The sequence below is a fragment of the Pteropus vampyrus genome, unplaced genomic scaffold (assembly GCF_000151845.1).
Source record: "Pteropus vampyrus isolate Shadow unplaced genomic scaffold, Pvam_2.0 Scaffold566, whole genome shotgun sequence".
NCBI lineage: Eukaryota > Metazoa > Chordata > Mammalia > Chiroptera > Pteropodidae > Pteropus > Pteropus vampyrus.
In genome coordinates this window covers 1,273,078-1,285,173 of record NW_011889347.1, presented here as the reverse complement: position 1 = coordinate 1,285,173, position 12,096 = coordinate 1,273,078, and the positions used below count along the sequence as shown (strand labels likewise).

Below are 12,096 nucleotides of genomic sequence, written 5' to 3'. Positions count from 1 at the left end.
TGTTTGGCTGGGAGGTAGAGTATATCACCACAGTAGAGTTTTAAATGCAGGAGTCATAATCATATGTTGGAATTAAAACAAGAATACATGTAAAACTGCAGGATATTGGTTAACAATACAGTTTTGGGGAAAAGTTAACTTGGATTCAAATCTCAACTTTGTCGCATATTAGCTATTCCCATTGTGAGCAAAGTCTTCATCTACAGAGAAACAGTAAATATAGATGGGTGGCTGTAAGGATTAAATGAAGTCAGTATGACCTTGGATGTAAAAAAAAAAAATGAGGTTAGTATTTAGCATAGCATCTGAAATTAATAAGTTCTCAAAAAATAGTAGGTATTGTTACTAAATGGCCAAAAAATAAAGAAGTGGACCAAAAACATGGAGACAACAAATGTCTAACAAAGCATATGAAAAGATGCTCAACATCACTAATTATCAGAGAAATGCAAGTCAAAACCACAATGAGATATCACCTCATACCCATTAGAAGAGCTATTATCCAAAATATAAATAAACAAATCAAAACAAAAACAAATCAGAAAATAACCAATGTTGGCAAGAATGTGGAGAAAGTAGAGCTGTTTTGAACTATTGCTAGGATTGTAAAATTGGTGCAGCCGCTATGGAAAACCATATAGTAATTCCTCAAAAAAATAAAAATTTAGATACCAAATGATCCAGCAAACACACTTCTGGGTATAAATCCAAACATAATTGAAGTAGGATCTTCAAGAGATATTTGCACACCCATGTTCATAGCAACACTATTCATAATAGTCAAGATGTAGAAGTAACCTAAATGTCCATGATGGTTAAACGGATAAAGAAAATGTGGCATATACATGTTATTCAGAACCTTAAAAAGGAAAGAAATTCTACCACATCCAACATGAACGAACTTTGAGGACCTTATTCTAAGTTAATAAGCCAATCACAAAAAAAGACATGATTCCAGTTACATCATTTATATAAGGTATCTAAAGTAGTCACATTCACAGAAATAGAAAGTAGGATGGTGGTTACCCAGGGCTGAAGGAAAGGATGGAAAGGAGAGTTGTTTCATGGGTATAGAGTTTAAGTTTTGCAAGATGAAAAAGTTCTAGAGATCTGTTGCACAACAATGTGAATATACTTAACACAACTGAACTGTACACTTAAAATTGTTAAGAGAGTAAATTTTATGTTATGTTTTAGCACAATAAAAAGATGCATTAAAAAAAATGGAGACAAAGCACAAATTCCTGACACATCAAGTGCAGTCTCAGCCCTTAACGTACTTTCTGTCCAGTGACATCTTAGGCAGCAGAGACTATTTTTTACTCTGTTGTATCCTCACACCCAGCACAGTGTCTGACATAGAGCAAGCATTCAATAAACATTGGTTAATCTACTAAGAAGATAGAAAGAAATCAAGAAAGAGAAAGGGAGGGAAAGGAGGGCAGAGCGCAGAAGAGCCCAAAACAGGACAGACGAAGACAAGGGAAGAAAGCATTGAGCCCTGGAAAAAGCAATGTGTCCTAAGTGGGACCTGGAGGATGGTAGGCTTAGGGGCAGGAGAGGGGGTGTCACAGTGTCTATAAAGGGGGCATATGTAGAAAGCCAGCTCTCTGGCCCAGTACAAACTGCACAATTTCTCATGGACATCTGTTGAACAGAATCATAGCTCATTGGGGGCCAGGAAGAATTAGGATCACAGCCAGATACCATTGACAAAGTTTGATACATTCTGGTTTAACTTAAACAAGGGGTGCTGGTTTCAGAAAGGAAATCTTAACTGTGGTCCTCCCACAACAGGTCCTTTGGACCACTTTCCCAACTCTGAGGTGCTTATACTACGAATCTTGGCTCTTGTGCATGCGCCCAAGGTTCCGGCGGCAGTGTGGGTAATCCGGCTCCCTCACCCCTCCCTAGAGGGCGACGCTGAGTGAGGACGTCAGCAGTCCAGCCTGGAATGCAGCATAATTAGGGGCGTGGCCTGAAGGACACGTTACCGTGGGGACCACCGTCTTGGTGGCTCAGACTTGATCCAGGCATAGAGCAGTAAAGGTGTGTGTGAAGAGGAGGAACGACGACGGCTTGCTGCTCAGCACTCCGCCCCCTGGGGGCTGAAGGCTGGCCATGGATCTGTACCACGGCAACTGCCGTAAGGCTGCGGAAGGCGCCGCCACTAAGGTGGCCTCCAGCAGCCTAACTACAGATATAGAGCAGTGCAGCATAGTGAGTGGTGTCCAGTCCGTCGTCTTCCTCCTGGCACCTGGGCGGGGGTCTTGGGAGGGCTGGCTGACAAAAGGGGCGGAGATCTCAGAGCAGGGCAGGGGTGGGGGAAAGAGTGGGTCCTTGACGATTTAGCTTCCGGGTCCCAAGCCAAAGGCAGCCATTGGCTAGGTGTTCCTCTGGCCAAAACTAGCCTTGGGCGGGACCTAAAGATAGGGCTGGTGAACCAGGAAAGCTGGGAAGGCTTCCCGGTTGTCTACAGGGTGGGTTCTTTCAACCCTGAGTGTATGATGCTTTGGTTTATTTGGAGGTATTAGCCCATTGAAGCATAAGTAGATTGGTCTAAACTAAAAGAATAGTTCTAGAAAAAAAAAAAGAAAAACCTTCTCATTGTATCACACAGAGCTTGCAGAAAAAACCTATTCCAGAGGTTGAAGTAGCTCATCTTTTGGATCTGCCTCTTGGCATCAAGCTGCCTGTTATCCCAGGAAGCAATGATGTACTCTATACTACAAATATAAGTGAAAAGGTAAACTAAGTTTTAATAGTGCTTACATGATTTTCTTTACCCTTTTCAGCTTGGTATTAAACTTGAAATACTGCTGTGGTTTTGCTTTGAGTCAACTTCAATTTCATATACCAAATGAAGTTGAATGAGTTGAAGTATTTAGTGTCTGAACCTCATTTTAATGATAGAAGGCCCCATGATATGCCTTGGCCACCAAGTTCAGCCTTACCTCCAACTCAGAGCCTCAGCTCTGAAAGGTTGGGGTCTTTCAACCTACCCACACATATCATGCTAATTCCTACTTCTGTGCCTTTCTTTATCCATCTGCCTCCCAAAAACTGACATGCACTCTCCTCTCCATCCTGACCTTCAGTTTGAACTATCTTTCAAGAGCTACTATATGAAGTCTTTAAGTGTCATAGCCCCCAATTATCTCATCTTTCCTTAGACTTTACATTTCCCTTGGTCTACACTGTCTCACTCAGCAGCGAATCAGTAGTATTAGTGATTCACTATGTTGCATTCACATTGTTACAAATTTTAAGTCTCCTGCCTAACACCCCCACCCTGTCTTTAGCTTTAGGCCAAGCCTGAAGGAGGTTTAGAACTTTCTGGTTGAGTGTGTGCTTTGATCACAATAAGCAAAAGGTTTTACATGAATAATTATGACATCTTTACCCTTCCACTATCTACGGTGTCATCAAATATAAGTAGGAGCTCCTTGGTATTTCTGATACCTGTCTACTATATATTTTTTTTAAGTTTTATTGCTTGAAAACAATATAATTTCTCTTTTGAAAACCAATATGTTCTACTAAATATATGCCAACCTCACAGAAATTGTCACATTCTCACAAATTAGCTTTCCTAAAACATATTCAAAGCCTATTCACTACCATTTCCAGTATATAACTGGAGCCCTATCTGTTGGTTGCTTCCTTAAATATCTTCTATTTGCCATATTTCTATTCTGTACCTCTCTTATTCATTTGTTAGCTAGGTCTTATTTCCAGGTTTTTCCTATACTTAATTATACTGATTCTCTCTATACTGTATTATATTGATTACCCGCATCTAATCATGACCAGGTACTACATTCAGCTCTCCTGAAAACTAACTTTGTGATATCCTTCTTTGTCTTTTAGCAGGATCACCTCAAGAAAGTAAATCTTTATAATGCATTTTTTAAAATTCATTTTACCCTCCTGACCACCTTATGGAGTTGAAGCTATGATTTATCTAAGGTCACAGATACATAACAGCAGAGTTTAGGCCAGAACCTCTGTCTCCTGAGTGTGGTCTCAAGGCCACACTCCTTCACCTGACCTTGCTGCTCCCTGAACTGAAGACCATTTTAGCAGAGCACTACAGAAATGGGAAATTTAAAGGTCTTTCATATTGTTTTGAATGCAAGTGGAAGCAAAATTATTGTATTCTACTGTCTTGTTTTCAATAAGATTAAAATATAACAATGTAACCTACCTTTCTTTAGCTATGCATTAATTAAAACCTGACAACTGATCCTATACTTCAACATTTTGATACTAAACTTATTCTCAAGTAATTTGTCTATAAATTAAGTTGCTTGTTAGTATACTATACTTGAGTAGTAACTGTTCACAAATCGAATAAATTGGTTTTATTGTAAAGTTAATAGTAAATATTTTGCCAGTTAACTTAGACATTTTACTTTCAAGAAAAAATAACATGTTAAATGAAAAAGAACAACTTGCATACTTTAAAAAGTCTCCCCTATGATCTCTCATTGGCAGGTAGTGATACTGTAATAGAGTGACTCTTCAGTTCAGGGAAATCAATTATTTTAATTGACACTAGAAAACTTACCCTGGCCTTAACAAATGGATTTGTTCTTTCTTGATGGGTCAGTAGCCTGGGTTTGGTCAACATATGCATGTCACTGACAAAAGTCAACATCTAAAAGAAAAAAAAGCAATAATCAATCCTCTATAATTGCAGAATTGTTTCAGTTGCCATCACTAATGATTGTTTCTCTTCTGGGGAAGATATGAGTTTCCTGTCTAGTCTCATTGTAAATTAAATCATTGCCCAGAAGGATGTCTTAAGGAAATATTGGTAGAAAATCCAGCTTCCTGATATGGGTCCCTTGGGAGAGACGAGAGGCTAGCATCAATCAAGTGTTCAGAAACTTACAAATGAAGCTTTTAAATGGAAAAAGAAAACTAGAACCCTATCGTGCCCTTCCTTTCTGACCCTCTGCCCACGTATAAAGTATCCTACCTTCCTTGTAGGTACTGTTAGGGCCACACCTCAGTGTTCAAGAATTGGACTGAGGTTGAAGCTACCATCTCCAGCCTAAAGACATTTCTGGTAGAGAAGAGTGGATGAGGCATTAGGATTACCCAAATCAGTCCATTGTATCCTCTCACTTCAGATTCTGCTTGCATGTTTTATTTTCAATGAACAGTTTAATTATTTCAACAAATTGAGGTTGAAAATGTAATTTCATTCATTTTACATAATACTTTTGAATCTATGTTTGCAGCTTTATCAACCATCTTACGATTTTAACCTGACTGATCCTTATTGTAAACTTTTGGAAACCAGCTATAAAAGTCTGCACGATCCACACTTAAAAGCATGCTATAAGCGAAAAGATATCCTGAGGAAATTAAAGAAAGGAGGCTACATCACCAGCAATAATAAAGTGGGTTGAAGTCTACTTCCTGTTAACCAGCAAAAAGCTAGGGACTTAATAGACACTTGCTTCTGTACTTCACTGGAAATCTTTATCAACTTTTAGTTGAGCAACACAGGATACCTAATAGAAAACTCAAAGTATTACTCAATATTTGGGTAAAGAGAAATCAGGCAGCTATTGTTTCTAAATTAAACTACTTGTTCCCACTTGATCTTTTTTCTTAGGTAACAGCAAAAGATAAACACCAAATTATTTGAGTATGTAAAGATACACACATTCTTATTTATGTATTTTCTCTCAGCTGTACTGTAGTGCCTCTCCTCTGGCTTTAAAAGTAATAATGGCACTGTATACCTGTCAAGGAGTATTTCCTACATCCTTTGAGAAGACTAAAGACAAAATGGAAACTTTACAGAATACAGCTTGAGAGAATAAATTCTTTGGAGGGTTAAACGTCATTACTATACTAGTGTTCAAATATCAAATTCATTGGAAATCGTATATACCTGATTATGATATAAACCATATTACTGAAATAATATTATTTAGATAGAAATTTCCTTATGATAAAGCAACTGTAGAGAGATACTACCTTCCAAATTGTTACCAAAATGTGCTATTATTACCCTTGCTCCCAAAATTGTTGTGAAGTTAATGTTGTTGTTACAACTTTATATATTTGGCTTTTGGTTTTTGTTTTCATAGGTCATATGTACTTTGAAGGAATTGAATAAGTACAGGCACTATCTGACCAGTTTAAAATTAGACTTTGAAAGAAACTATATAAGAGAACAAGTAAGTTAAATACTTAAATTTGTTTTCTGGGAGGAGGGCTTTAAGGAAATTTTATGTAGGTTTGGAAGAAAGTTTTGGTCCTCTGAAGAATATTTTCTTATAATATTCTGACCTAGAAGTGTTAAGGTAACAAATTAAATAAGATCTCTAGAGATTTATAAGAGATAAAAATAAGACTTTTGCCTTTCACTTACAGGGAGAAATTTTCACATGTTTAGAATTTGTAAAGTACATGAAGTTTACCAATCCCTAAACATAAGAAGTCATATCAAAGGATAGGCTTATTTCTGGCCAATATAAAAACTTTAATTCTTTTTTTTTTCTCTTAGAAAATGATTGAAAAACAGGTAAATGAATTTTATGAAACCAAGAGAGCCCATGAAAATTATGAAAATGCACAGTTCCAAGAATGGCTATTACAGGAAAATATGCAAGCAGCTCCAGAGCAAGAATTATTAATAAAGAACAGGTATGATCAAAGTTAATGCACATTTTATGGACATATTGTGGACTTCAGAAAGTTGTAAAAGTACTAGAAAATTTGAAAAAATGATGAAGAAAAAACCCAGATGCCATTTAAATCCCTAATGTCTTCAACCTGAAGAGAAAGGAAAAGATATTAATTGGTAAAAGGGAGTAGGAACCTTGGTTCCAAGGCTAGGGAGAAGTTTCTGCCTAAGTAATTGGAGTTACTGGAAGCCCAAGAGGTGAGCCAAGCTGATATTCGAAGAAGAAATCCAAAGTAAAAATCCCTAAGCTTGGAAAACCCAAGCCAATAGTAGCAGAGAGAGAGGAGATGTCTTTAGCATGTTTCAAACTTAAGTTTAAGGAAATTATTGCAAGTTCAAAAAGGGATAGTAGCTATAACTCTATGCTAATATAAACAGGTTTTGTTCCCCAAACAACTGTGTATGTTTATTCAGATATTACCCACACATATTCAATGTTACCATTCAGAGGCCAAGCCCAGGCCCCAGGAGACAAAGGGATGAGTTATAGTTCCTTCTCTTTCTCCTTTATTAGGGGTGAGCATCAGTTCCCCATCATTTGGCTCTTGCATTCTATGGATTCATGTCATATGCCAGAATACATACTGACCCACCAGAGTCCCAGACTGTAGTTCACAGATCTATCTATACATAAAATGTTGTTCAAGGACTTAGGATTTATAGAGAGGCCAGTACCCACTTATTTTTAAAGGAAATTCAAATCTTCTTGTTTTTTTGAAGTCAATTATTAAGTTGATTTCAACTGTCTTTAGAAATGTATGTTCCCAAAATTCCTGAGTTATGAATAAAACTCTGTGTAAAATGCTTTTAACAACTCCGTTCCACATTTTGCCTTTGTCCCAGTCACAATAACAAAAACTTGTATAACAAAGAGTCTGGTAAAATGAGTACAGCATGGTGAGTTGGTGGATCAGTATCCCTTAAAGAGCCCTGAGCATTTCTACATTTCTTGTAGTTCAAGGAATAAAAAAGCAACTCAGAGGTGGTTTGCAAATATCAAAATAGATAATACTATCATAAAGGAAACACCCATTTACCTTCACTTATATTTGCACTTTTACTTAGATATTTAGGTATGATTAGTAGGGAATTAGACAAAGTTGAGCACACGGCAGAAAATCAGAGCAAATTCCAGATAATGGAAGAAGAAAGACACCGTCAGGACTACATTAGAAGAAAACTTAGTCTCCGTAGAAAAATTGAAGAGGTGAGAAACACCAAATTTTAAATATTAATTGGGAAATTGTGTATGATTGTTTTATTTATGAACATTTTTAGCAGTCTCAGATTATTACCTGAAGTTATTATGTCTAAAAGATAAACTGCTATTAAAAATATTAATTTTAAAAAATAATAAACCACTATTACTCTTTTCTCACTGTTATAATAGACAAGTTTTACTTGACAGAGAGAGATGGATACCACAAATTATATACAGTCATACCTCATCTTCTCTTAAAGTTTTAGAATTTAACTCAAGTGAAAAGTAATCATGCCTGCATTCTCACTCCTCAAAATTCAGACAAGGCTATTGGTTTAGTTTCTTTGTCAAAATACATTTAAGGGCAACAGATTACATATGATATACCCGCTTAATGCCATAAGAAAAAACCCTCTTGTTGGCATCTTTTTAGATCTATCTTTGAAGCCATGCTTATGTTTGAATTAAGTTTACAATAGCAAAATAATTTCCTTCCTTTATCCATTCCATTGCACCCACCAACACATTCCCAATAAAAAGCAATAAGATAAGCCCATTCCAAAGTCAGTGTAAGATGTTTATTATGATTGATCCAATTTCTTTAAGGCCCTTGATTTGATCTAATTTGTTTATTGACAAAATACCCCAAAAATAATTATGAAAAAGAATCACAGTAACATTGTGCTCCTTAGGAATGGAAGACAAAAGAAATGTTACTTCTTACAAAGATTGGAGAAGAATTAAAAAGAGAAGCAAGAGTTGAAGAACGATGTCAAAAAATTAGAGAAGCTGCTCACCAGAAGGTAGAATGAGCTTTTACCAATAACTTGAGCTATCTGAGGAAAGGCATTTGCCAATTTTGATATTTTAAAGTGTGAATTGTCAGAAGAGGCCTAAACTCACAAGAATAGTTATTGATGTAGAGACTCAGTCTGGTCTGAACTTGGACTTCAAAGGCTGGTCTGAAATGGGACTAGTCTCCAGAATGTGATCAGTCAATGAGTTAGATTGGTTCTAGTTGTTAAAATACATTCTTCTTCATGCTGGACAAAAGTAAACTTACCCTTACTACCTTCCTAGCTTTGTACTCATTGTGACTTTAGAAATCTCAAGACAGGATTGAGGGCTCCCTTCAAATATACCATCATATTTGGAGTATCTGTTTTTCATTTTCAGTGGCAAGTTAATAAATTTTTAAACATACTAAATATATATTTTTTAATATTTTAGAAACATTCACTTCTGGAGGAAAAAATCGCTTTCCGTTTACAAAAAATGCAAAGGAACAACCTTAAGAAAGAAGGACCAGAAGAAAATATATTTGAAAACAAGGGACAAGATAAATCGGAAGGTGAGAGATAATAAAAGACAATAACTAAATAGAAGATGCATGTCTACATATTAAATATTGGTGGTTTTGTAAGGCCCACGAAAAGGGAAATCCTAGAACCTCACACTACCTGTGCTAGGCACTGTGTGAGGTACTTGCCAGTTACAGCTCAAGTTGTAAAGAATGTACACACACACATGCATACTCAATATTATTATATACATTATAACAAATTAAATACTTCTATAAAGTGGCTCAGTAAACAAAACTGCCTGTACTATTAACTTAAAAAGTAGCCAATAAAAGGAGTCAGTACAAAAATAAAAGATAGAGAGCAAAAGAGACAGTGATATATATGTATATATGTGTGTGTACACACACACACAGAGAGAGAGAGAGAGAGAGAGAGAGAGAGAGAAGGAGCCAGTAAGAGAGAGAAAACATTACTAAAAAATAGACCGAAACAATGAGGGAAGCAATGAAATAAAAATATTTAAAAAAATAGAGGAAAAACATTTAGCTGAAGACAAGTAAGAAAAGATTATACAAAACAGGAAGAGAGCAAGCTAGAAAGAGAATAAAAGTATGTTTAAAGGAGATAAAAGAAGACACATTTAAAATATACTAACCAAGAAACAGAGATAGAAAAAAAATGTAAGAACAAAAAGGTTAAAAAGGAAGGAGCAGTAAGATAAGATGGTACAAAGATAATAAAACAGTAGAGGGAGAGGAAAAGAATGAATGAATAAGAGAAAAAACAGAAAATTGAGCAGAAGAAACCAGTAAGAAAACACACACACACACTTGATGAGGAGTGGGAGGAAGACAAAGGCAAAGAAACAAGAGAAAAACAGGGAGAAGGAGGAAGAAAGGCAAGCAGCAAATAAAAGAGAAAGAAAGGGAGCAAGAAAAAGATACAAGGTGGGGGGAATACAGGAACAAAAAGAGGGCATGGAGGGAGTGAAAGAGGGAGCTAGAGAAGAAAGAAGTTTGAAAAGGATGTCAGTAAGATAAATTAAAAAGAGAGACTGTGAGAGTGAAAGAGAAGTATTTGAAAAAGAGTAGCCAGTAAGAAAATCAAATACAATTGGGAGAGGGTGACATAGAGAGAGATTCAAAATGAGAAGTTAGTAAAAGAAGACAAATAAAGATGAGGGGGTGGGGGAGAGAGAGAGAGAGAGAGAGAGAGAGAGACTTTTAAAAGAAGCTGGCAAGAAAAAGCAGTACAAGGAAAATAAGCTGAATAAAAGAAAAAGACACAGTAGGAAGAGGAGAAGAGGAGAAAAAGAAGAAGGTAGTAAGAAAGGCAGCAAAAGGAAATATAGAAAGAAAACAAAAAAAGAGAGAAAAAGACAGAGTAAAATGGAAAGAGGTTAAATAGAGACAGCAAAGGGAGAGAATAAAAAATATATATAATAAGGAAAATGAAAGATTTAAAAAGGAACAGGAGAAGGAAAAAAGAAAGGAAGAAAGAATAAACAGACTTTAAAAAGGAAAAGCCAGGAAGAAGAAAGAAAGTACAGAGGAGAGAGAAGGAGATAAAATAATAATAATAATAATAATAATAATAATAATAATAATAATAGGAGGAGGAGGAGGAGGAGGAGAAGGAGAAGAAGGAGAAGAAGGAGAAGAAGAAGAGAGTAGATGAATAAGATGAAATTAAAAAAGAGGATCCAGTAAAAAGGCTGGACAAAAACAAAAAAGATAGAAAGAAAAAGGTTTGAAAAGAGAAGCCCGTAAAAAAGAATAAAATAAAGAAGGGAAGTGGGGGAAGGAAGGGAGGAAGGAAGAAGGTAAAAGGCATGCAGGCAGGAAAAGAAAAGAGAAAGAGTATGAAAGTAAAGGAGTGAGGAGATATCGAAAAGGAATAAAGGAGGAAAGAAAGGAAAGAAAGAAGAAAGTTTGAAAAGGGGATGAGTCAATAGGAAAAAGTAAAATGAAAAAGAATAAGGAATTTGATCATGTGTGTGAGAGAGAAGCTTGAAGAGGAGCCAATAAAGAAACTGTAAAATAAACATGATAGATAGTAGATAGATAGATTTAGTTGGCTTTAAAAAGAATAAGTCAGAAATAAACAAGAATGCAAAGCAAGATAGCAGAAGAGAGTAAAAAGAGAAGGAAAGAAAAAAGTTTAAGAACAGGAGCCCATAAAAAGTAAAAGAAAAAGAAAGAAAGAAAGAGGGGACTGGAGACTCGAGGAAGAGAGGCTACAGAGAGGGAGGGAAGGAGGGAGGGAGGGAGGAAGGGAGGAAGGAAGGAAGGAAGGAAGGAAGGAAGGAAGGAAGGAAGGAAGGAAGGAAGGAAGGAAAGTAGGATGGAAGGAAGGAAAATGGGGAGGGAAACAGCATGAAAGGGAGCAAGTAAAAGGCAGGGAATAAAACAAGAAAGAAAAGAAAAAAGGAAGGAAAGAAGGAAAGTTTTAAAAGGGTAGGGTTATAGGAAAAAGTAAAATAAAAAAGAAGAGGAAATACAATTGTGTAACTGGAGTTAGAAGAGTGTAGAGGAAGGGAGGGGGAAGGGAGAGAATGAGGGGGGCTGGGAGGGAATTGGAGAGAGCAGTTAGAGGGAGAAAGATAAGGGAAAAAGTAATCAAAGACAAAGGAAAGGAGGGAAAGCGAGGATGGAGGGAAGATGAGAGGAATGGTAGGAAGGAAGGAGAGGGAGGAGGGAAAGAGAGAAGAAGGGAAAGAGGGAGGGAAGGAAAATGCATGCAAAGAAGGCAAAGAAGACAAAAAAGCCAGAGAGCAAGGGAGAAATGAATCAAGGAATGGGCAGGAGGAAGGAAGGAAGGAAGGAAGGAAGGAAGGAAGGAAGGAAGGAAGGAAGGAAGGAAGGAAGGAAGGAAGGAAGGAA

General features: G+C 36.6%; 1 protein-coding gene across 1 annotated transcript in view; it reads left to right on the top strand.

Annotated features, from left to right (window-relative positions):
* Window positions 1–2,121: 2,121 nt before the first annotated feature.
* Window positions 2,122–12,096, top strand: part of LOC105308327 (fibrous sheath-interacting protein 2-like) — a 97,621-nt gene continuing 87,646 nt past the window's right edge. The window contains exons 1-8 of the mRNA XM_023525498.1: window positions 2,122–2,220; window positions 2,621–2,746; window positions 5,250–5,411; window positions 6,111–6,200; window positions 6,548–6,669; window positions 7,775–7,916; window positions 8,603–8,713; window positions 9,141–9,261. Of these exons, the coding sequence (XP_023381266.1) occupies window positions 2,122–2,220; window positions 2,621–2,746; window positions 5,250–5,411; window positions 6,111–6,200; window positions 6,548–6,669; window positions 7,775–7,916; window positions 8,603–8,713; window positions 9,141–9,261 (973 nt within the window). The remainder of the gene's footprint in view (window positions 2,221–2,620; window positions 2,747–5,249; window positions 5,412–6,110; window positions 6,201–6,547; window positions 6,670–7,774; window positions 7,917–8,602; window positions 8,714–9,140; window positions 9,262–12,096) is intronic.